The sequence below is a fragment of the Taeniopygia guttata genome, chromosome 4 (assembly GCF_048771995.1).
Source record: "Taeniopygia guttata chromosome 4, bTaeGut7.mat, whole genome shotgun sequence".
NCBI classification, from domain to species: Eukaryota; Metazoa; Chordata; class Aves; order Passeriformes; family Estrildidae; genus Taeniopygia; species Taeniopygia guttata.
Window position 1 is genome coordinate 36763937 of NC_133028.1, and position 25231 is coordinate 36789167.

At 36.0% G+C, this 25231-nt stretch overlaps 1 protein-coding gene across 1 annotated transcript in view; it reads right to left on the reverse strand.

Moving 5' to 3' along the window:
• Nucleotides 1-370: 370 nt before the first annotated feature.
• The window catches only part of LOC121469887 (uncharacterized), a 292449-nt gene continuing 267588 nt past the window's right edge, over nt 371-25231 (reverse strand). Inside the window, exons 5-6 of the mRNA XM_072928962.1 lie at nt 23540-23655; nt 371-4865 (exon numbers count right to left, since the gene is read on the reverse strand). Coding sequence (XP_072785063.1) covers nt 4862-4865; nt 23540-23655 — 120 coding nt within the window. The 3' untranslated portion in view covers nt 371-4861. The remainder of the gene's footprint in view (nt 4866-23539; nt 23656-25231) is intronic.

Below are 25231 nucleotides of genomic sequence, written 5' to 3' on the forward strand. Positions count from 1 at the left end.
ATGATCTTATTCAATACTACTACAGCTGTGATAGAAACCATGATTGAACCAACATATAATATTTGGAGTTCTCAGAAAATGCTTATATATGCAGACACTATAGCAGAGTGTCAATAAGGAAGATACTAATGAATGGACATATAGTTTCTCAACTTTTCTCTCTCGTCAAACTGGGTTTTTTCTCATACTCACACAACTGTGAATTAAATGTGGCATCTAAAGCCATAAGAGATTTCATTCCTCTTTTCTGGCAAAACCCCAGATTTTGTCTTATAAGTGAAAGTTCCCTTTAGCTATGGTAGTTTTTGGACCCATTCCTGTGCATTTGAATGGCATGCATCTTTGTCTGGAAAAATATAGCCTCTGAATCACAGGCAAAATTTATTTTATTTCAGTGTGACAGTGAAACTATAAAGACAGCAGTGTCACGAATTACGAGCAATATCCTTTTATATCAGGATAAGTGCAGTAGAAAAGTTGAGACAGTTGATAAACACCAGACATAAAATACACTATAGAATGCCACCTAATTCTTGTTAAGGTTTGTGATTTTATATATTGCTTACTTATTATTCCTAGTATGTTTTTAAGTGCATCAAATTAACTCAATCAGGAATGGTTTCATCTTACTGATAAGACATGCATAAAAATTACTAAGAAATAAATAGAGGTATCTCTATGCAACACCTTCAAGATTCATTAGGATGATTAGATGTTAAAAATACAAAGACAGTTATTAAAGTGAAAAAGGTGTTAATAGTTCATATCTTTAGTCTGATAGTTTAATAGTCAGTTACTGATTAATAAAATGAATTTCCTCACCACTTAATCTCATGCTTCCTAAAACATGACCAGCAAAGTCTAATAGTTCTGGTTTTAAACAGCACTTGAAGTCCTAAAATTTGCATTAATAGTTTCCAAAAAAAATTAAACTGCTAGGTCAATGTAATAGTAAGTAAGAAACCAAGGTGGCAAACTAGACCCTCACCAGTATTCATTCACTCACCCCTGAGAGTGAATGGGGTGGGAAGAGAATTGAAAGAGTAAAATAAGAAAATTTGTGGGTGGAGATAAGGACAGATTGATAGGTAAAGCAAAAGCTACATTCACAAGCAGAACAGAATAAGGAATTCATTCACCATGTCTCACTGATGGACAGCTAGGTGTTCAGCAACCTCCAGGAAATATTCCCCTGTCCTTCTCTTTCCCCAGTTTTTATATACTGACCAATGCATCATATGCAATATATATTTGATCAGTGGGGGTCAGCTGTCTCAGCTCTGTCCCATCATACCTCCTTGAGCGCCCCCAGCCTCCTTGCTGGTGGGACAGTGTGAGAAGCAGAAAAGTTCTTGACTCTGTGCACTGCTCAGCAGTAACACCCCCATGTTATCAATACTGTGTACAGCACATATTCTAAAGCACACATTCAATATTTGACTCATACCAACTCCCATGAAGAAAAGTATCTTTGTCCTAGCTGAAAGCAGCACAGCCAAGAAGAGATTTTAGCTCTGTGTTGGTAAAAGAGGTCACATCCATTTTTTTGGGTATTACTACTACATGCAACTCTAATGGAGAGGTGATCCTGTGAGAGGTTCAACATCCTTTTCAGGAAAATCTTCAAAATGCTTTCACCAGAATTTGCTTCTAATTGTACTGATATGATCCTTTCCTTCAAGGGACCTTTGGACCTGTTACCTCTAGCATGTACAACCACTGTATACTCCTAGGAGATTTTAGGCCTTGAGATGTTAAATAGTGTGGGACTGAACTAAGAATAGACTGATATGTGTTTCAGTCACCATGACTAATGGAGTTTTAAGCAACATGGGCCCAGTTTTGACAGTTGTTATGTTTAGCTGAGCTAACAAGAATAACTCACTCCATGAAAAGCACTGAAGATAAAAAAATATATCAGAGCCTTACATGAGCCATGATTATTTAATAACAGTATTAGAATAACTAGCTTTACTGAAGGTAGGTGTTTCTGTTCATTACACAAAGTTGTTAAAGTAGGTGAAAAAAATCATAAAACTGGGCACAGAAATTCAAACCATGACAGTGTTTCTCCTGTGCTATACATATGTTCACAAAGAAGTACCTGTTTGTAGATACATCCCTAAAATGTAGGTGGTTGAGTAAATTTTTTTTTCTCAAAGATGAGTCGGTTGTCAAGGCTTTGTGATGCATTTTTTTAAATGCAGAAATGTAGCCTTATAAAATCCCAGTCATCTCCAAACAAAATATCAGCCTACTAGCTAAGGAAATGACTTTCTGAAGCTTTTACTATAAATGAGGGGCTTTGCTTGGTTAGTTTTTCTAAGCTTTAAATGTGTTAATGTTAAACAGCACATAAGCATTACATGGACACCATTTAACACAAAAGAGAGCGGCTTTGCTCATTATAAGCATGGGTGCTGTCTCCATGACTGTCAAGCATTTCTTTTAAAGATTTGATTCGCTTAAAAGCTAGTACCACTTGCTATCAGGTTCATCAGGTTTCTCTTGAAATGTGAGAGATCAGAGGTGAGAATGTGACTAGATCTTAACCTCTTAAAAAAAAAAAACAACGCATCCTGAGGCAATCAAAAACTGGAGTTTCAGAAAACGTCACATGATTTTTCTTATGAGTGAGGAGTGCATGCCTGAAAGGTGCATGGCACATACTTTGTATTTACAGGCTCTCTTCAGTCTGGGCTATAGAGGAGGTAATTAGCAATTCTGGACCAAATCTTTGGAGATTTTAAGCATCTGCTAATTAGCCCAAGAGCTATGAACAGCAGGAGACACTATAAAGTCTCAGTACATCCATAAAACACTGAATGAAAAGCTAGCATTGCAGTTTATAATTTTATTGTATCGTGTCATTTTGTAGTTTAGTATTTTCTTGCTTATTGTTGTGCTTCTTCTGATTGTTTTATGTACTATTTTATTTTAAACTCAAACCAAATATCCCATCACTTAAAAAAACTCACATCCATAGAAAAAGAGGGGGGAATGAATAATATGACACAATCAGGATGCTGACATCATCAACTCTACCATACTTGTCTATGTAGAAGTTCTCAGCTACTTCATTACTAGAGGCTACTTTGAGTAATTTTTCTAATATAGATAACACTTAAGGAGAACATTCCAAAAATAAAGTACCTAAGCACATAAACAAGGAACATCTTAGTCACCCACCACATCTCAGCCCACATATTTAAATGAATGACTCATACGGTCATCTGATAACTTTTGCAAAACCCTTTCTTATATCTAAACTTATGATCCTCTTGTAAGAAACATATTGATTATTGTTTATGCAATTTTGTCTAATTTTATTTGCATTCCCTTAATATACCTACTTGTTTGTTTTATTGATTAAGCTTCAAACAGGAAGTACCTTCAAGCATTTGATAAAATTCTAATCACATAGGAATTTTGCAGAAAATGTCATACAATAAGACTCGTTCATTTTTAAAAGTCTAATTAAAGACATCAGAAATAAATTACCTGAGGGTAGGAAGAGCAGTTAATGGATGTTTCTTGTCGGAAGTTGTGTTTTGCCAAAGGGATTAAACATACCCATTGAATTCATCATGTCATACAAACATCCATTATTTGCCAGTTCAGCCTATGAGAAGGAGGAATACTTCCCCATATTCTGTAGTTATGAAGCTGCTACTCCTATGATGTCTATGTCACTATCTATTTGAGAAAGAAGCCCCTCTAAATTAAGAGAGCCCAGTTTTATGTATTCCCTAAAGTCCATAAGTTAACCTCCTCTTTTCTCAATTCTAGCCTTTCTAGGAAATCTCTCTCACAGGCTTCCTTGTCACCCCAGCAATAAAAACATGATGGCAAGATACTGCATTCACCTGTTTTACTTGGCTAGCATGCTATGCCACAAACCTGGAAGATAACTAGTTCTTCTGAACAAGGAAGGCAGTAACCCACTTGGTATTTATGACTTAGTACAATGGTTTCAATAAAGGCCAGCATTTAAAAATGTGGGCTTACGAATATATTTTGAAAGAAAATAATTACTCAAGGTTTGTTTTCAAAAAATATTTTGGGTCTACATATGCTAAACACAGATCCTCACTCAAAGTTATGAGTCACTTGTTTACGTTCGAAGTTTTGGGTAAGATATAAATAATTGAATTGTCATATTGGCTATTTCTATTCATCTCTCAGGAGTTCAAGTTCATCATGAGATGCTTTCCACCATGAGACATGCAATTGGTTTCTGCACTGATCTCTTGAAGACAGAGCCCTGAGTGCTGTTAGGGGAACTTCCCCATTCAACCATCCAAGAGACACTCTGGCAGCCACACTCACGCACCTGCCACACAGTCAGACCAGGTTTCCTTGCTAGCTCAATCCTATATTTCTCATACCGGAGTCTCAAATATCTTTATCCTTTAATCTTGGTGCAATAATTGAGTAACAGCTTGAGTCGGTGCCTCTGAGGCAGGAACACAAGAAAAGAAAAACCTGTGATTTTTTAACTTCATTCAAAGGGAGCAAAAGTCTGGCTCCTTTGCTCCTGCTGTGTCCCTGAGTGTCCAGTCACATGGCTGGGCCACAGGTGCCCGGGCCCTGCAAAGTGTCAGCACCTCAGCTGCCACCATCCGGAGCTGAACCTGAAGCTCCCACTGCAGCTGCCCACGCTGAATGCGTCCCACCAGCGTTTCCCATCACAGCACTGTCACGCTCAGCTCCAGCTGGCTCACATGACTCCAGCAGCACTTAGTGGTTGCTTGTCACAGCAGGAATGCTCTCAGCAGCAGTGGGACTCTGAACCCCTCAGGAAAGAGCTGGGTGGAATGAGGCAGACAGATCCATATGGGACCTCATCAGGTTCCTGGTTTCACCTGCTGAGAGAAGCAAGGTATGAGAATGCTGCAGGCCAAGCTCATCACAAAGCAGCACTGAGCACTGCGTGTTTCATGGTTCTTGAGGCTGTCAAGACAATTCTGCACAAATGGGATTTCAAACTAAAGCAAAAATGGAAATTCTGCAGAATAGAAACAGTGATAATTATTCAAGTAGTTAAATAATAATCCAAATCTCATGAGGAAACTTCATGTTTAATTTTATGTATCATGTGGAGACTGGGTTTATTACTGGGTACCAATTAATCTTTCTGCAAGATTTGTTAATTTTTTTGCAATGCCCACTGGACAATGCTAAATCATTGCAATTAAGATTTGACTAAATTATTCTTGTGGCTTCATTTTATGTCTGTTCTATCTCACTTGGTTTTGATGATCAACTTTTAAATTTGGGGTGATGGCAGAAAATAGGCAATGTCACAGCACAGCTAAAAATCTTGTATAATTATGTGTTGCTTTAAATGTAATTTGCAATGTGTGAATTCACTATGTTAGGTTTCTTTTGCCTGATGATTCATCCCAAAAGCTACTTTTAGGCATACCACAGACTTCTGAAACTTCATGACACTGATTTACAACTGATCTCTAGAAATCACTGACATCCAAGTAGAACTACCAGCTGTTAATTCAGGGGGAGATAATCATACTGGTCATGGTACTGCTTCTGAATATGCTTCTAGGCTCTTCCAGGGTCTCCATTCATGGAGTTATGTCTCTTCCTTTGGTAACATTAGTCTGCAGCTTATTAAGTGGTATAATGACGGAGTTACCAGCCTAAAGACCTGGACACAAATCTTTTAACTGGCACCTTGTACATAGAATTGTGCATTTTCTTATAGGTTTTTAACTGTGCTGGATCTTCTGTCCAATATGTGCATACATGATCTATGCATCCATCTTCAAAGGTGTCACTGACACTTCAGAGGCTGCCGTGTTCTCCCCCTCAAGCCTGTCTCGCCCCCGGCTAGCTCTCCGCGAGGGAGAGAGTGGGCAGGTCTCCAGCACTCCCCGCTGGACCTCTGTGGGCTTTGGGGAGCGCTGTGTGGGTCAGAAGAGGCAGCCAAAACCCCGCAGCGTAATGAATGAAGAGAGTCCTCCTCTGAGGGCTGAAATCCTCTTTATTGCGTCCCAACAGGGACAACGCAGAACGAAGGCGCGAGGAACCAACCACCCAGTAACAGAGCAACTGGGTTGGTGCCTGCCAGAGAAGGCACCTGGAACAGGGGGACCGAGGGTTTTATAGGACAGGGGGCGGGGAAAACCTGGACCAATGGGAATCAGTGGGGAGTGGCTCGCTCTTGGGGAAGGGCCAATAGGAAGGAGATATGGGAGGGACCCCAGGGCTGTGCCCAATCACCCGATGCCCTGGATGGAAGATTCTGGATGGTGGGGCAGGGACACCGGATGACAGACAGGGACCCTGGGAGGGGACAGGGGAATGACTGTGCACTTTTTGGGATGATTGACAAGGGAAGGAAGGCGGGAAACAGGGGATGGAACCAACATAATGAGGGGGTACATGGAACAAACCAAATGCAATATAAATGAACATAGAACAAACTGCGTACATAATATAAACACAATAAAACATAAAATAACACAAATCTACAAGAGGCTATCCCAGAATCTCCTGAAAGCCTTCTTATCTGTTTACATTTTGATTATTTTTATGGACTACAAAAAGCCACTAATATCTTATCAGTCATGATCTATTTGTTTATCATCTCCCACTAATATTTTGACAAATACAAAACTAAGAAACGTCTTTTTCAAGCCTGAAAAAGACAATTTTTTACCTTATACCTTTTTTAGTAAAAAAACCCTTTTTTAACATTATTTTACCATTTTTAGTTTAAAAAAAATCCCTTTTTAGTAAAAATCCTGTCTCTTTTCTGCTTATTTGTAGGCTATTGAAAAAAAAATAAAACTACAAAGAAGGCAAGTCTATTTTTTTAGTATATTTCTCTGATACATATGCAAAAACTCCCCAGGTTTACAAAAGCTGCCATTGGCACATCATGTCCTGATAAAGTTCCCAGGACAACTTGCTTCACCCTAGAATAAAAATCAAAAAACATTCCATTCTTCCCATTCTTATTTTACATCTCTTTTCCCGCATTCATTTACTCTTGTACTGCATCTGCTTAATAATTCCAAGCGGTAGATACATATCAGTAAAGCATTCATATAATCAGGATTTGCAAGGAAACAGTTCAAAAGCAGTCCAAGAATAATGCATCATATATCTGAAACACAACATCTGTCATCCATTTTATTAGCAATGTACTATGTTATACATGCTATATATATCAAACTATGTTATACATCCACTTTATTAGCAATGTACTAGTTCTTGTATAAAAACACCTTCTGGTCAATATGTAACACTCTCAGGCTAGAAACAACTTTAATCCAAATTGTATTAAACTGGAAATAAATAGAAAAAGAAACCTTAAGCAAATCAGTTTTGCATAAGGTCCATTGTTACAAATACTTTCTGCCTTGATGGTCAGAAAAAAAACACTCACTCCAAATCTCCCCTCAGTTAGTGTCTTAGTAATCAATACACAGAGCCAAAATCTTGCGTGCCTATTGCTGATGTTCTTAAAGAGGAGTGCTTTCACATTCTGAACTGTTTCAGAATTTTTCAGCAGGTTGGCCATGAACACTTTTTCTCAAGGGTGTGTGACTAAACACACACAAAATCAAAGTCCAGTATGCCCATTAGTATCAGCAGATATCCCAGAGCCAAGTGGTGTGAATGGACAAAGGGGATGAGCAGTTGTACACCTTCTCACTTTTGAAGACAGAATATGATAAGTGAACAATAAAATGCTAAATAATACACAGACCAGCATATGGCTTAGTGATTTTGTAGCTTCTGGTGTGTATATATGCTTATGCATTTGCATACATAAACATATCTGTTGCTATTTTAGTTATGCTCATATAGGCAATAGAATCTTGACAGCTTATTAGTAGCAGGTTATGTGTTTTTGCCTTCCTAAATGTCACCATTTGGTATTTAATAAATATCAAGAAATCTCACCAAGTGTCAAGTGTGCTGAGGGGTAACTTTGCACTGGCTCTTTAACACATAACCCCTACTCTTTTTACTCTACTCTTGTCTAGACAACACATTGTCTATTTTTGACAATGGTTCTCTTAATTTATCACACTTCAGAAAGGAATGACACTCTAGGCCACTCTGGTACTAAGCAATGGATTATACCCTTACTGAAAAATGGTCTACTGACTGACAAAGCCTAATTTCTTAACCAACTCTGCCATCTGCTTAAACAAACTCTCCTAAAATGGAGTTCTCACAAAATTTTAGAGCTAGCTTCTCAATAAACTTGAATAATAATAAATTTGAATCTAAATCAAATTTACACACAAAACATTGATCATGTTGAAGTATAGAGCCTAAAAAACTAAATTTTGTGAATTAATAGTCTTACTCTTTGAACAAAAATGCAGCAGGAGGTCCCAGAAAAACTGAGTGCCAGTATGAGCAATTCTATGGGAGTATCCAATTTAAATGAGTAGAATTTGATTTTGACTGCATTTCATTTTCTTTATCTGGACATGCTGGTCTTGTCTAGATCAACAGAATACGAAAGTATCAGAGACTGGACAAATTACTCATCCAAAGGTTATTAGCATTTACAGTTTCAAAGAACCTCTTTCTGATGCTCTAGGCTAGTGGATCACAAAGCAAAAGCCTGCAAAATGGGTAATTTGGTTTGCAGCTCTCTGTGCAATGAAAAAAAAATATTAATTTGAGTTCATCGATGTGATTATGTCATACAGTTAGAAGCATTTTGAAGAGTTAATAAGAGTTCCATTTTTCAAAATCAGTAAAAAGGCATATCATTATTTTTCTTAGATTATTTCTTCTCCAAACAATAGCAAAAAGAAAAATCTACTAAATATTAGACAATATTTTAGTATACTGTAGGCTTTGATTCTGTTTATTCTGCTAGAAATGTAAAAAAAACCCCACAAAACCAAAGAAATAACAGATTGATTAATTAATCTGTTTCAATTATTATTGAGCAAGAGGCCATTTTCATTTACATTTTAGATAGAAGAAGAAATGTGTCTGCTTAGAGTACTCTCAGGAAGTCCCAACCTATTCACAGCAATAGAATTCATATTTGTTTAATTATGTGAGCATTAAAAATGTTCCATTACTTACCAGTTTTGTACAATAACATGCTACATGCTTCAGAACTTATTGTTCTGTTTATTTAAAGGAAACAAGTATTTTATTTTTATGTATTTGCAAGAACACATAAGCACATTATGGGTATTCTGTGTTTCCTCATATATTTCTCAAGTTGCCTAGGTTACATCTGGCCTTCTAGGATGACTTATTTTTCCTCTTTTAATTGCTACTTTTGTTGCAGTAGGGAGAAGATCTCTGATACTCAGTTTTGGGCTGAAACTTGAAAATTGTCAGGATTTTTGCTCTGATGGTTTGTCTTCTCTGAGGGTTTTCTAAGTGAATGTGCTCTTGTATTGGAGTTCATATTCAAAGTTGGGAGCCAGTTTCTAGTGTGTCAGGTGCTAATGCTGGCCAAATATTGGAGATAAAATTGCTTGAAAGCAGATGAGAATTTCCACATTTAAAATCTTTGCCAGCAATTGTTTTCCATATTTTTTCTATCTAATATCATTAGGACAAGTTTTCCTTTCTTGGCTATGGTTCCTTACTTCAAGGGAAATTTATTAGCATACATTAATCTCTTGCATCTCTTCTGCATAGTTTAGCTGTAGCCTTATCTCCTCATTTATATTTATTACCTACTTTATTTATATAAGGTGCAGAATTGTGTTCATGATGTCCCCTCTTAGAATACTAATCCCTTCCTATATTTTAGGCACTTATGCATTTGATTATTTAACTTAAAATAGCTAAGAAAGGTGTTTTGTTGCTCCATCACTGACAGAAGGATGCTCTGTGTGGATGCTCTGTGTTGAGCTGAGGGAAAAGAGCAAGGTCATTCAAATTTCAAGGTGACTCTTCCTTCCATGGAGGCAGGAAACAAGCCAGAAGAGGAAAAGACCTGGAAAATCTTTTCCTGGGATCTATGTACACTGATTAACCTAATGTCAGAAAGTAATAATTTATGATACTATGGGTGCAAACAGAGGGTGATGTATGAATTTCATGCCATTATCCCTATTATTCTGCATTATTGATGAGAATTGTTTCAACCTCTCCCATGAGCAGGGTTAAATCTTAACACCTGTACACCTATACCATTAGAAGTTGTAATAACTTTTCTCTTGTTCCCACTCCAGATAAGCATTTCTCATTAAACTTGAAATTCTGTTTCATTCTACCAGTGAAATTAACATTTATATAACTGACGCTCACTTCTGATACATTTCAAAACTCTATAGTCAATTAATAACAAATCTAGAAACCATATTTTACGCCACTGTAAAATTTAAGTAACCAAATGGAAGTCTGTTGCAAATGAGTGTTCCTTTCTTTACTCTGCTTAAATAAACATTTCACTACTTTTCTTCCTTTCCACTCTCACTGATGAAAGTTAATTAATTTGTAAGTATATTCTCCAAGAGAGGCTATTGTAGATAGGACATCTTGTCCACTGACTAATTATTCCATGTGGAAACTCTTTTCTTTAACAGATTCCTATCACATAGAATAAAGAGCCCTTGATTAAGTTAATCTAGACTGGTTACTTGCATAAAGCATACAAACAGAGTAGAATTCAAAAGAGAACCTTTTCTCAACTTCCCTAGGAAAATCCAGCAGATTATGAGGAAACATAAACTTGATGCCAGCCTAATGATTTTGTAGTATTATCTGCTGATTTGTTGTGAGATTTTCATTGCATGAGTTAATAAAATTTGAAATTGTGGGTATAGTAGCAAAAGCTTCTTTTCAAAATGCATCTGCAACTCTTACACATTGTCTCACAGGTTTTTATTTTTTAATATCTCTACAGGCTCTTCCCATTTTGGTAGTAGTAAATTACTCAGCATTCCTACTGAGCAAATTTCAGCATTGCAGTCAGCTTTTAATTAATAATCTCAGGTATTTCCACTCCACAGACTGTATCTGGTTCCATGATCTCCTGTATGAGAGAACTGAGAAGAGGAATTCTCTCCCACAAGGAACAATTTGAACTACATTAGGAATAAGGAACATCTATGCAATTTTCCTTGCACCAGACCTTGTTGATGTTTTCCATGGAGAGGCTCTGTCTCCTTTTCACTCTTTCTTTAGATGATTATCTTTTCTCAAGATGTCAACTTCCCTGGGCAAGATTCCATTCCTCCTTTGGGAGAAGCATGGGCTGGAGTAGCTTTGTGGAGTTACTGGTGCTGTAATGGGAATGGACTCAGTGGTGATGGGGTGGTTGCAGGACAGATGTGTCCAAAGGCATCAGCTGCCATGAGACAGCAGCCAGAGATGCCTTTCTAGGCATGTTGATGGTAGGCTGGCAATGAACGAATGATATGGACACAAGCTGTCAAGAGGGGTGCAAATAGACAGAGTATTGATTAAATAATGGTGATACAGCATCCTGCAGTGAGTCATCATATAGATAAATAACCAGATATGGGGGTTGACAGATGGTGAATGACTCTTATATAATTGAAAAGCCTGCTGAGAATGTTCCAGCAGCAATTTTATTATTTCATTCAGTTTTGAGGAACAACGAATGACTGGGAGTTTTCATGAATTTCACATTTGCTTGTACGCTTTTCACATGAATATTATAGATGTCACTGTGTATAATTCACAGTTACTCCTTCCTAAAATAATTTTCATATTCTCTAAAGGGAACTATTAAATCTATTTTTTTGAAATCTCATCACTATATTTTGTGAGAGTATAAATCTTTGCAATTATCATAGTTCTAAATATAACATGAAAATAAAATTTTAAAAAAATTAATGTTGCAGTTTTCAAAAGATACTTCAGTTTCCCCAAACATTCTGCCAACCACTAAAAAAAAAAAGAAAGAAAAACCAGAGCATTTATTAATCAACAAGAGAAATTATACTATCCATTTTGTTTAGGGCAGTTAAACAAATCAATATCAGTTTATCAGGATATTTGGATGTAACTGCCTTCTAGATTTAATGTATTATAAATATTAAAATACCTGCTTAAATATGCTCTGAAAATTATACACTAGCTTTTTCCCTAAGAAATTATTTATGCAATTGCAATATGCAAGTAAAAATGTGTACTACAAAATCAGAGGGGACTTGATGTGAACAAAAGAACAGAAAAGGATTCATAATATTCAAGGCTGATGGAGGATTTTTTTAATAAACATCAATATTTTTCAATCTATGAGTAGAGAAAGAGAACCTAGCATTCACCTTGTAATGCAGGGCTTACATAAGGCTAATGCAGTGACCAGGGGCAAAACAGCTTACTAAAAACTGGTTTTACTTGGGTAGTTACCATTCTGTGGTAATAAGCAGGTTTTGTTTAATCTTGGATCTTCAGTCTATGCAAACCTGATCTATCTGCCAAAAGTCTTTCTATTGCTTTACAGGAGTTTTGGAACTACTGTGCTTACACCATTTCTCATTCAGGAAGAAAAAGTAACCCTGACATAGCTCAGAACAGCACTCTTCCTCTCCCCCATTCATGCATTTACAGTTATATTTAATTTAAGTTAGTTGTATTTTCCTTAATAGCTTCTCATGCACTAAATGTGTGAGCAAATTTTTTAAAACTGCTTTGGAGAACATTTTTAAGTATGTAAATAGATAAATTTCACACACTCTTTTTACTGTTTGGTGTATCTGTCCATATTTCTCTAATGAGAAATAAATTTCCCTGTTTCCAGGATTTACGCAGATACTCTGCCTGTCTGCAAATTTCTATATATTGCTGAATAAATCTTAGAGGCCAGCTTCACTAAGAATGTCCTAAATACAGAATCCAAAGGACCACTTTAAATTGTATGTTTTCCCAAAATGATAGAGTAGGGCATAAAGTCAACTAAGGGCCAGGTTCTGGCAACAGAAGTCAGGACCTTCCTCCTTGTGAGAAAAGGAGAAAGATTAAATGAATAAATCAACAAACAAACCAACAGAGTTTAAAGAGTATAATACTGTAGGAAAGCCCATTTAAGATCATCAGTGTTTTTTTATGATGGTGTTTTGATCAGATTGAGTAGAATGTAGTGATAAACATGAAATAGAAACCCATACAAGAAGTGTTTTACATTGAGCAGATTATGCTTCCAGCAGATATCTGAAGGGGGTATCTGATTTATAATCAGAGTTCTATACCTTGCCAAGCAGTAAAATATGATTCAATTGAATTATATAGTTTGAAACGGAATTAAAAAAAAAAAAAAATGATAAGGTTAGGCATTAGCAGGCAAGAAATCAATGTCCATTTGTGTAGCCATTCATAGAGTATTCACACATTTTTGCACCTGCATCTGAGAAGCACAGTATATACAGCTGTGCTAATGAAAGAAAACCATTCACCCTCTGATAAGCAAGTGCACTGAAGGTATGTGGAATAGGATTATTTATATTTGAGGTGTATGCTTACTTGCCTCAACACGTCATGCCAATTTCTTCTTTGCCATGGGATGACAATTATTTTAGAAATTAAAGAAAAAAAATAAAGAACAGTAAATATCAGACAGTAAAATGTGAACAATGATTTATGGTTGATAATTCATGAATGTAGAGTAATTCATGAAGATTTGTGATTTACCAATACCTGTCCAAGTTGTTGTAGGCAACTGTATAAATTGTATGGAACCAATCTCTGTGTTTCTTTTCTTCAAATCAATGTGGTGAGTTTGGGATTAGCTCCTAATACTCTATCAGTTGTGCTTAGAAAGAACCACAAATGAAGAAAAGCAATGCAATACATAATGATGTAAAAAATAAATGCACCTGGCTCATGGATGACAAATGCAGATAAATACAGACTAATGAGTTTGGATCACGAAAGAAGTAACAGTGTATAGATGCTAAATGAAAAATGAGCATCAGGGTATTGACCTAAATAGAGATTTGGGAACTATTTCAGACAAATCCTTAAACTCTGTAGCCGATTAAGTGGCTAAACCAAGAAATATAAATGAAATACTGAGATGCAGCTAAAAATGTAGAATATAAATCAAAGTCTAAACTTATTTTAGTTAATGAAGCAACAATCACAATGTTGTACATACTAATCATATATAACTAACTGGCAAGATTTCATATCAATCCCGAAGCAGGATAACTTTTAAAGATGGGGGAAATAATTAGGTATCTGTATTTAGGTCAATGGGTAAGAGACTTAAGATCCTGAGTGATGACCACTTAGCGGCATCCACTCAAGTAAGTACAGATGCCTAATCCCATGCCCTGTACAGACAATGAACACAAATAAACTACCTTCTCCAACAACTCCAGGTAGAGATCCAGGCTTCATGAAGTGAAGTAGTTGAAGTGCAGACTTGGAGTAATTAACAGGACTTTGCATGAAATCATAGCAGATTTCTTGAGGTGATTGTGAGCAAGGAAAGCTGCTCAGGTATTACTGTTGTGTGTTGTTGCTTTATGGTTGCTGTATATCACCTCAAAGGGGTCTTCAACATAACTGCCCGTTACATATTCTATGGCAGTTGTAGATATCTATTTGTAGACATAAGCATGCATATACACAGCAGATGCTACACTATATAAGAATATATCTGTATACTTAATTCTATCAAGATTTCTGAGTTTAGAATAATGGTTTTGAGTAAACGGTTAGTTTTTACAATATATATATTCCCCAAATATTCTGAAAAAACTATTTTAATAAGAACATTAGTGAGCATAAACTAACTGCTTGTGCTATGTAACTGGCCTTTGATATATTTTTACCCTAACTTTTTATGATCTTAACCATTATAAGTGAGGAAAATACCAGGATTTTGTTCTTAACTACTAAAATGTGAATGTTATTTCTTTCTTATTCCGTCAATAAGTATCTACATTACAAATGTCAGAACTGCCATGAATATTTGTAGTGAGAAAGAGAAATCGAACTGTACAGTGTCTTGCTCCTTAAGAACCTCACAAAACCAAACCTTTCTCTCTAGCCTGGATGTCAGAGCACTTACAGGAAAGATAGTGAGGACTTTCAGACAGAAAATTGCTGAACCTTACCTAGCAGTTAACAGCGAGTCTCACAAATATAACTTTACCCAAGACCACTCTGAAGAGGAGAGGCTGAAGGAGAACCACCAGGATGGTGAAGGGCCTTGAGGGGAAGCTGCATGAGGAGCAGCTGAGGTCACTTGGTCTGTTCAGCCTGGAGAAGAGGAAGCTGAGAGAGACCTCATTGCAGTTACAGCTTCCTCGTGAGGGGAAGAGGAGGGGCAGGAACTGATCTCCTCTGTGGTGACCAGGGACAGGACCCAGGCAAAGAGCATAAAGCTGAGTTGGGTATCAGAAAAAGGTTCTTCACACAAAAGGTGGTTGAGCATTACAAAAGGCTCCCCAGGGAAGTGGTCACAGCACCAAGCCTGACAGAGTTCATTAATTGTTTGAACAACGCTCTCAGGCACATGGTGTGATTCCTGGGGTGTCCTGCACCAGGAGCTGGAACTCAATGATCCTGATGGATTCTGTCCAACTCAGCATATTCTGATTTTTATGATTTGTCCAACTGAACCAATCTTTGCTCCCAGAATATGTTTTTTTCACAGAGCAACTCAGTCCTAAATTTGCAAGTCCAGCATGTATCTCTCCCCTCTCCACAGGAATCTCTTTAAGGGCAGAAGATTGCATTCAATGAGCTGCTTTTTATGTCTCAGTTTTGAAAATTGCATTCGACTTTTCTCAGTCATCTCACTTAACCATTTGGTTCTCTTATCTAAGAAGACATGGTTTTCAGTTAACCACCTTAATTTCTACTGTGATGCTGGGTATGTGATATTATCTGCTTGGAGATCTGCAGCTTTCGCAGCTTTTCAGGCAATACTTTTGATCGCATGAAATTTCTGTGTTGTTAATATAATTGACCAAGATTTTGCTTAATCTTCCAAAATAATGTGTTTTCTTTAAGTAGCCAGGGTCTACATCTCTCATTTTCCATGGCCATGATAAAAATGTTAATTTCTTGTTACTTGGGAAAAAATGCTTTCCTTCAAGCTTGTAAATTCTCCTTCATGGAGTGTAGGCTTCCAGCAGCCTTCCATTTCAGTAAAATGTGGGATGTATATAAGTATAGATGGTATTCAGCAGGCTAGCAAGTGAAGGCAGGATAATGTCTAGAGGAAAATTACTATGTTTAAAAACAAGACAGGTTTAAAAATATTCCTAATTATAATTAAATTTTGCCAAAAAGATGGAATTCCATTTGCATCTTCTAGAATTCCATTTACATCTGCATATGTAAAAGGTGCATGTGCATGTATATGGAGAGATAGATGCATATCCTAAATTACCGGATAGTATCCTCTAACATAGAATCATCTTCAATTCCCATCCATCTATAGATGTCACAGTATATTAATCACTGAGATTGAAAAGAGCTATCATATCTCTAATGGGACATCTGGCATAATAGACAGGCAGGCATATTTTCATTCAGCCACTGAGGCCTCAGAAAATCATCAAAGCTTTGGATTTTGAAAGTACTTTTGTTTAAATGGAGCCCGTTTTGGTAATGATTATATGTTAAAGCATAATAAAGGAGTGTCTTTATAGTTCCAGTAGGGAAGCAAAGTACACTGTGTGGAAACATTAGAAGTATTCATCTCTAAATGTCACTCAGCTAAAAAGTTTGACAGTTGCACAGACTAGCTCAAATGGTAACTTGGGGAGCAATACAAAATCCTGATATTGGACAGATTTTGAAAGGCATGTGGGGACAACAAAATCACATTGTAAGTACTGTCTGACTCTCATCACACAGTAATTGTTGAGCTCTCTGGAACAGTAAAAGAAAGAAAATTAAAATATGATGCATTTGTTCAAATAAATACGAGTTCAGAAAAGCACAAATGGTAGGCTGCTTCTCCAAAATGTACATCTTTGTAAATCCACAGTCATATGGAGAAAAAGACAAAGCTTTTGAAGGACATTTGCATAAAATATTTGGGTAGCTACATATTTTGTATATTTCAACCAATCAAGCAAAAAATCTTTTTACACATGCTTCGTTCACTTGAATGAGCCATCATTTGACTTCTACTGACTTTACTCATACAACTGAAGTTAAGAATACATAGATATGCTTTCTTGGATTCTTTATGAAGAATACATAGATATGCTTTCTTGGATTCTTTATTCAAGTCTTGATCCTTATCATAGGCCTCTGTATGCAAACTGATTTTTTTTCAATTGGATTTCAGCCAGGCATCTAATGTAGCAAAGCAACAGCCTCATTATTATAGCTGCCACTGTAATCCCCATTTTTCAGTTGTTTCTCCCATTTTTCATACAAATGTCTCTTATTGATGCTCAGTATCAATATTCCATGATCATGTATCATTGAGGTTCAATGTGAGTCCTGCTATTGATTTCAGTAAGGAAAGACCCCTGGTGAGAAATAAAAAAAAAAAAAAGAGGTAGGTAGGTACCAGACCAAATTTCATGCTGAAATCAATAAGTTTATAGGTAGTGTAAAGCCAATACAGAATATAGACTGAATAATCTTGAGCAATTAGATGTACCCAGACTTGCATGGATTCAGTCTTCTATTGATTTTGTCATTGCCTTACAACGTGTGTTTTAGTAGCAATTATACTTTCTGGCAATTTTTTTTTTTTTTCTCAGCATCTAAGTTGTTGCTTCTTGATTAATCAACAGGAAAAATCAATGCTCTATCCATTGCAATTCCAAGCTTTAATTCAATTACCATCTGTGAACTAATCAAACATTGATCTAGCTATATCAATAGGCAGAAGGCAAATTTTTTATACCACTATATTTCTTTATCATTAAAGGTTACATTTTAGCTCATTCATCACAAGTCGAAATATTTAGAGTAGTTCAAAACCAAAAATCTTCTCTCATCTTTAATATCATTTAATTTAAAAATCATAAGACCTTTTATGTTCTATTGCCTATTTTCTGCCATTCGTTCTATACTAGTGCAGGGTTATTGTGCAAACAAAAGTCCAAAATACTTTGTGATTTTAATAGACTGAAACAAGAAAGAACAATTCCTTTTTGTTTTTGTCAGAAATTACTGTCCATCATTTCAATTCTATTGCCACTGACTTCCTCCTCTCTTAACAGCTGTTCTGTCTATTCATTTAAGGAAAAAGGACTCTAGGTTTTTTTCTTTTAATGAATAAATGAGTAAGGGTTTTTTTTTCCTCTATGAGCTTCCCTATCACTGCTTATACAATTTTTCTTATTATATGTCTCTAGATAAATGTCAAATAATTTTATCTGAAAAACAGCTAACAGCAGTTTTGAGAAAAGATGGGGTTAAGCTCTTATTTACTGTCTCCGTGGAAGCAATTACCAAATGATAACTCCACTATTTTTATTGCCCAGCCCTAGGGCTATCATGGTTGAAAGAAGTAAAATAATCATAATGATCAACATTAGCCCTAGTAATATTATTACATTGAAAAGTGAAAATTTAAAACAAAATAGACAACAGAAAAGCAAAAACAAAAGCCCACAAAACAAACAAAAAATTCCGGGGCCCTTCATATCTTGGATTAAAAGACTTAAAAAACACAGAAGTGTCTGCCCTAAGGGGAGAGGGATCTGACTGTCTTGCCTCCTATATAAACAATCACTAAAAATAGCTAAAGCAAAAAGTAAATAGATAAACTTCCTTTATGTCAGTTAGCTTTGCCTTAGGGAGACTGGATACCCTGAATACCTTTTAACAGGTCTAGAGGTTGTAGCCTAAAAAAATTCCAAAAAACCCAAAAATAATAGTCAAATAAATTTCCTAGAAAAGGCACATAAGGCACATAAGAAGTTCAGGCAAGTCTTTGAAGAGCAGGAGTCCTGAATTGTCCTGTCCCTTTCTTTCTACCAAATCTTAGCTTATGCCTCTGCTCTGAGCAAACGAGATCTGTGAACAACCTTGTGTTTCACAGGAATTGCTTTCACTGCTATACTGCAACTTCAGTAAACCACATTAGTTTTACCTATGTGTTTTAAAATTAGTCTTTAGGAGTGATTAAAACTTTTTTCCCCCAAAATTACAGATGCCTTTTAAGTATTAGCTGTACTTTATTTCCTTTTATTCATTTAATATCCTGTTTAGGCTGTCTCATTTGTGTTTAACAAGGGCTTATTTTTCTTTTATTTCAGAATAAAAACCCCAACTATTAGATTCTAATATAAATCACCTGAAATTCTGAAATGGTATTAACATCCTCTAGAAAGAGTGCTCTGGACTTTCTGTGCTTGGAAGGAATTTGCTCAAGTGTTGCCAGGTAATTACTTTCTCCAGTTGGTATCAATATTCTTATATTAATAACTAGTTGTATTATCAAATGACCTCTATATATTTTTCATAAATCATGTAATTATTAATCTACAAAAGTATTAAGAAATTATTACATGAAGGTTATATAAAGATACAGAGCATTTACAACATGTCTTAAAAGGCACTTGTCATCTTAGCCATAAAGAAGAGCCAAAATTTATTATATTGAGAGTAATAATGAGTCAAATAAAAGCTAAGCAATGCTTTTACTATGTTCTTTTATTGAAAATACTTTTCTATGAATCGTAGGTCTTCATTTGTGAAAGGAATAGAAGCAAGTTCATTTTGTAACAACATTTACAGATCTAATGAGAATCTCAATATCACTATGTTCACATGTTCCTCAGAAGAATACCCTTACATTGTTCTACACAAAAGATATTTTAAAATCAATCTCAACCTGATTTTTACAGCCAAAAATAATTCCAATATTCCAATTCAATTCTCCTAAATGGTCCAGTTTCTGAGAAAATGTTCTTTATTAAATGGCTTTAGAGTTTTTGAGTATTTATGATTTGCAATTACAGAAAACTCAAATAATCAATATTTATTCTTCATTAGAACATAACATTAAGAATTAAAGGAACAGGTAAATTATGAAAATCCACATTTTGAGCTCTTTATAAACTATATGGTATTTTATGATCTTGAATTATACCTTCTAGACATTGTTTTAGCTATATACTGGGACTCCAGAAACCTATTGCCGTGTTCTAAACCAGTAAAGTGATAATATGAACAGCTGAAACAAAAATCTACACTACTATACTGGACTTTAATTTCCAGATAGTCAGAATATCCAGGTCTATCTCCCTTCAACATTAAAAAGACTTAGAGAAGATTGCAATTGCCTAATTATACAATAAATACTATTAATTATATTAAAAATCCATTCTCATACTTCAAAATATCTCTGGGCTATTTTTATACTTCAAAATAGTTCTGTGCTGTGAAATTTTGAATATCTTCAGAAAATCTAAAGAAGGTACTGAAACTCCAGTACCTTTCTGTGTCACTTTGTTCAGTACCTCACCAATCTCACAATGAGAAACATGTTTCATATGTATAAGTACAAACTCGTCGTCTTGTTCTGTGGTGACTGTGATTATTTATTTCACTGTACCTGTCTGAAAAGCCTGATCACAACTCTTCCTTAGCTCCTAAGTACTGGAGGAAAACTCCAGCTGTTACTACAAATATTTTTTTCCAGGCTAAATCCCTGTCTAGAATCAAGTAGCCCAAAACTGAACAAGGTATACTTGGTGTAGCATAAAGAAACCCAAGTAAAAGGGAATATTCATGGCACTTAACCTCTAGCTACTGAAGTTCTAATACAGCTCAATTGCTGTTAGGATTCCTCCACCCCAAAGGAGCATGGCTGATTCATTTGTGAGATGCTATTCTACGTTTTATACCTTCATCCACAAAAAAAAGTCCCAGCTGCAGCAGTCTGTGGGATAAAGGGAGCAGAAGAGAGTGCTTACACAGATTACTAAGCTCAAAGGTTAGTGCATGCTTCAAATCCCCTTGGAATGGGACTATATTTAAACATTGATGTATGTGTCTTCCTGAGCAGGCATCCCCAGTTGACAATATTTGAGGCAGGTTCAATTAAATATTAACATACCTGACCCTTCATTCAAAGGAATTGAGCATATTTCCACTTGTTACACTGGGAAAATATTCTGGGAGTACTCTTCTATTCTCAGGTCTATCTGAGTAACTGTGGGACTGGAGCCAAGTGGCACTGCCACCAAATAAAGCTCTATCCTGCATTTGCTGCTCAATCCTGATGGTTTACCCAAATGCAATCCCATTAAAATCTTTGTGCAGAAGGAAGCTCAGCGTCATCATTTCCCTAAATGACACTTAATACATTTCAAAGCAATTCTTGCAGTATTTGCAGTCATAGGATACAATTTTCTCTTCTAGATTTTTCAGCAAGGGTTCAATTGAAATTTTAATTTATTTTATAAATCTGTTGAATCATCAAAAATTACTCAAATTGACATTTTGTTATTCACTTTATAACTTTTTCCAGAGCATACGATATTCCACTTTTCTTCTGTTTGTTGATCATTGCCTAATATGTTAAGTCACAGGATAGTTTGTTTTAGTTCTTGGGTCTTAAATTTTAACATGCAATGCTGACCTTTTTGCTTAGTTGCTCTTTCTTAAAGCACATTTTGTGGGAAAAATTTACAAACTTCCTTTCATAGCACCTAAAAATAATGAGATTTTTCCTGTTATATTTTTTTTAATAGTGCAGCACACTCACCTCCTGCCAGGCAGCTTATACAAATTACTACAAACATAAAGGTAAATGTTATTTTAACACTTGTTTTGGACTCCAACATAGAAATATATTACATATTTTATTAGCTCATTTACCACCTACTAAGTTATATTATTAGCTATTTCACTGAACATGATATGTGTTCGGTAGATTTTGTTACCACTTTAAAGGGACTCTTCTCTGAGTCTGGTCTGTGCTTTTCTGAATACACAGAATTTGCTGTTTGTGTGTTTATAACTGAAAAATAAACCTGAGAGATGTAGGAAGGCATAAAATTAAAGGGTAGGATCTGCCTCTGTCTCACACACCATACCTTATTATTATAATAAGTAATTGATTTCTCATTGCCTTTGTTCAATAGCTCTGATTCACAGCTCATTAAGGTTAATGAAAGAAAAAGGCTCATGAGTGAAACCTGAACTTCATTTAAGTACTTGTTAACACTTACAGTGACTGTAGGGTTGGGAATTTGGTAAATGTCGAAGTGGCAGAATCTCAGACAAATCTCTTTGGTCTTGAATTTTGGTGGGACACATAATCCGAAATTCCCAAGTTCTATTGAAAATCCTCATCATAAAAGAGATAACAACTAAGAGTTTTAATAGCCTAATCCTACTGAGCATTATTATAGCCTTGTGTTTGTATAAGCCTGCTACAGTTCAGGTTGTCAGCAATAAATGAGTCATGCATAGAGATTTTAGGGATTGTCACCTTTGAAAGCTGGTTCTGTCTTAAAAAATAACTCATTCTATGAATGTACTACATATATGTCATCTGAAAATAATTTGGGGTGGGTTTTTTTTGCTGTATCTTAGAGAAAGATTTTTTTCTTATAATTTGACATAGCTTTTCTCATAATTTATAGAAAATATGTTTTTAATAGCACTGTAGTCCAACATATCCAACACTTCATGGCTCTAACCAGACTTTAGAAACCTCCTGAGGATCTTAATACTTTTAAAAATGTGCAACAAAAAGCCATGGTGACTGGAGTGAGAATAGAAAATGGGAAGCATTAGTTAGGGTAGGAAAGAACAAAAAACATATCAGAGAGAGATGTCCCAACAGCCACCATCCAGCAGGATTCTGCAGTTTTACAGCAAGAGGTAAAGACAATCCCATGCCACAAAGGGGAGAGAGCTTAATGAATGACACCAGGTCAAAATTAATAGAAAAAAAAAAAAGTCCGAAAAAATTGAAAGTAGAAGGCTGAGGAGACACACTGTGGCCAAAGTCCCATAGCATCTAGAAAGAAGGCAATTTGTTAATAAAGTGGAATGAGAGGAAGATATGGTAAGTAAAAATCATTGATGAACTAATATAAAAAAGAGGGATCATACCTCTGAATGCATGATGTCTCTTACACTAGACAAAATTAAAGAATGAAGAAATAAAAGAATGGGAATCACATTTAGATCAGAGACAGAAGGAAAGAAATTTGCAAACAGAAAAATAAAAGTAGGAAATACAAGAATGGACTAAGGAGCAATAGGAGAAATCCACCAACATTCCTGCCCCTCACCTCGCATCCCAACCCTGTGGTACTGAGACATAAGAAAAGTGAAAACTGAGAAAAGCAAATAATTCTTATCTGTGATTCTGTCTCTCCTATCTGAGCTTCGTCCCATATGGAGGACTGAAACTAGACTTAAGAACTCCAGATAAACTCCTGTGTGACACAGCAGCATCCTTTTCTCTTTCAAAACAGAGAGAACCAGTACTTAAGAATTTTCAACTCTCCTATGAATTTAGTAAAGGGTCGGAGAAAAGCAGAGGTCCTTTGGAGATTATTTTTCTCTAATAGCAAGGCTAATCAATACTCATGGAAAATAAGGAAAACAGAAGAACAAAAGTCAAGAAGATAACTCAGTCCTAGAGTTCACCCACCTATAATTGAAGGGTGGCCAGTTGTAGTCCATGGAATAAAATCTGCTTCCAAAGCTGTCTTCTAGTATGGTTGACAGCCTCCAGTTTCTCAGAATAATGCTTCTATCATGACTATCCTGCATAGTAAAATATAAAACATCAACATGACAGGGGGAGACACTCAGGAGTTTTATCTGCAAGCTGGACTCTTGTATTTCCAATACCGCCCCAAGAAACTAAAGGTTTGCCAGCTATGTTCCTCTAAATTTCTCATTAGAGGGGTTTTGAGCCTTCAGTATAGGCTGTGGCTATGGAGAAACCCAAATTCTTCATGGTGGGTTTTCAACAAACTCACTTGGAACTATGCAAGAGAGCTGGATTAACCTTTCCCTAATTAGCAGCCTATTTTTAATATTAGTTGCAGTAATAGCATTGTACTAATAGCCATTATATAGGACCAACCTGATGTTTACTCAGCTGTTTTTTGTTCATCTAACAAACTTCCACACTTAGCACTGACCATTTTTTTGACAGAACTGGGTCAGGGATAGGGTCTGAGAGAGCCAATGGGTGTACTTCAAAGCTTTCTTCATGCAAAAAGAATTAATTCCTGCATTTCTCTAGAATTTACCCATTTGTTTTGTGGAACACAGCAGAATGTATTAGTGTGACCCGTTATGCTATCAGTGCCAAGAAAGCTTTACTTTTCTGTTTGGCTCTCTTGGCATGCAATCAAGGCCAATTGCCTTTTTGCCTCATAGCTTTTTCTACAGAGATGAAAGTGAAGCCTTACTGACACACACAGGATGGCAGTGTGATCACTGAAACAGCTTCAATCTATTGGTACAGGCATGATTAAGCTTCTCTCTTGTCATTTCCCTTAATGCATGCCAATTTGGCCTTGTCAGTCATTTTATTGAGTTTGACAGGAGCTTTCATCCAAAGAGCATCTCCAGGAGCAATCAAAAAGCACTATGAGTAGGGCTGGACTGGAAGTACTTTTCCTGTACTGAGCACTCTTTTTGTTCAATTAAAAAAAAAAAATAAGCATTCCCCATTACTGAGTTTTAAATTTTAGAAGAGATCAGCACATCCAAAGTAGAGTAAAAATAAAAAATAAATAATAAAAAAGGCAGTATCTGAGCTAGCCTCCTAGTCTTAAAAAGAAACATAGATTTCCTTTAACTTCCAGGCGAAAAAAGAATATTATTGGGGTTTTTTGGGCAACAAGTTTATCAGAAGCATTCATCTTGCTTCTGCAACAGCCAATCCCTGATCTTTCTCTGCAGTGCAGCACTATATGTCTTTGAAGCATTTTTTCCATATTGTTAACTGATCTTCAGTGCATTCTGCTGGATATCACTTTGATAAAGATATAACTTGATTGCTGTACCGTCAGGCAAATCTGTCTTTAGGTCTGTCCCTTCATTCCTCTTCATCAAAGCTTTATGTATAGAGGGGAAAGTAAAAGCAGGAAAAACCACCAAAAAGACAGTTAAAAATGAGAGTGTTTTTCGGGTCAGTTTTTCTGATGGTTAACATTGCATAGCCAGTTTGCAAAAAAATGGTCTTTTTGCTGTTCTTTTTCAAAGGGCTTAAATTAACTGCAAGACACTACAATTTATTTTTTTCATTCATCCAAATGCTTTCCTTCTATGAAGGAAATTTTTGAAGAGTCCAGGTTATCGAGTATCAGGAAATCCTGACTTACAT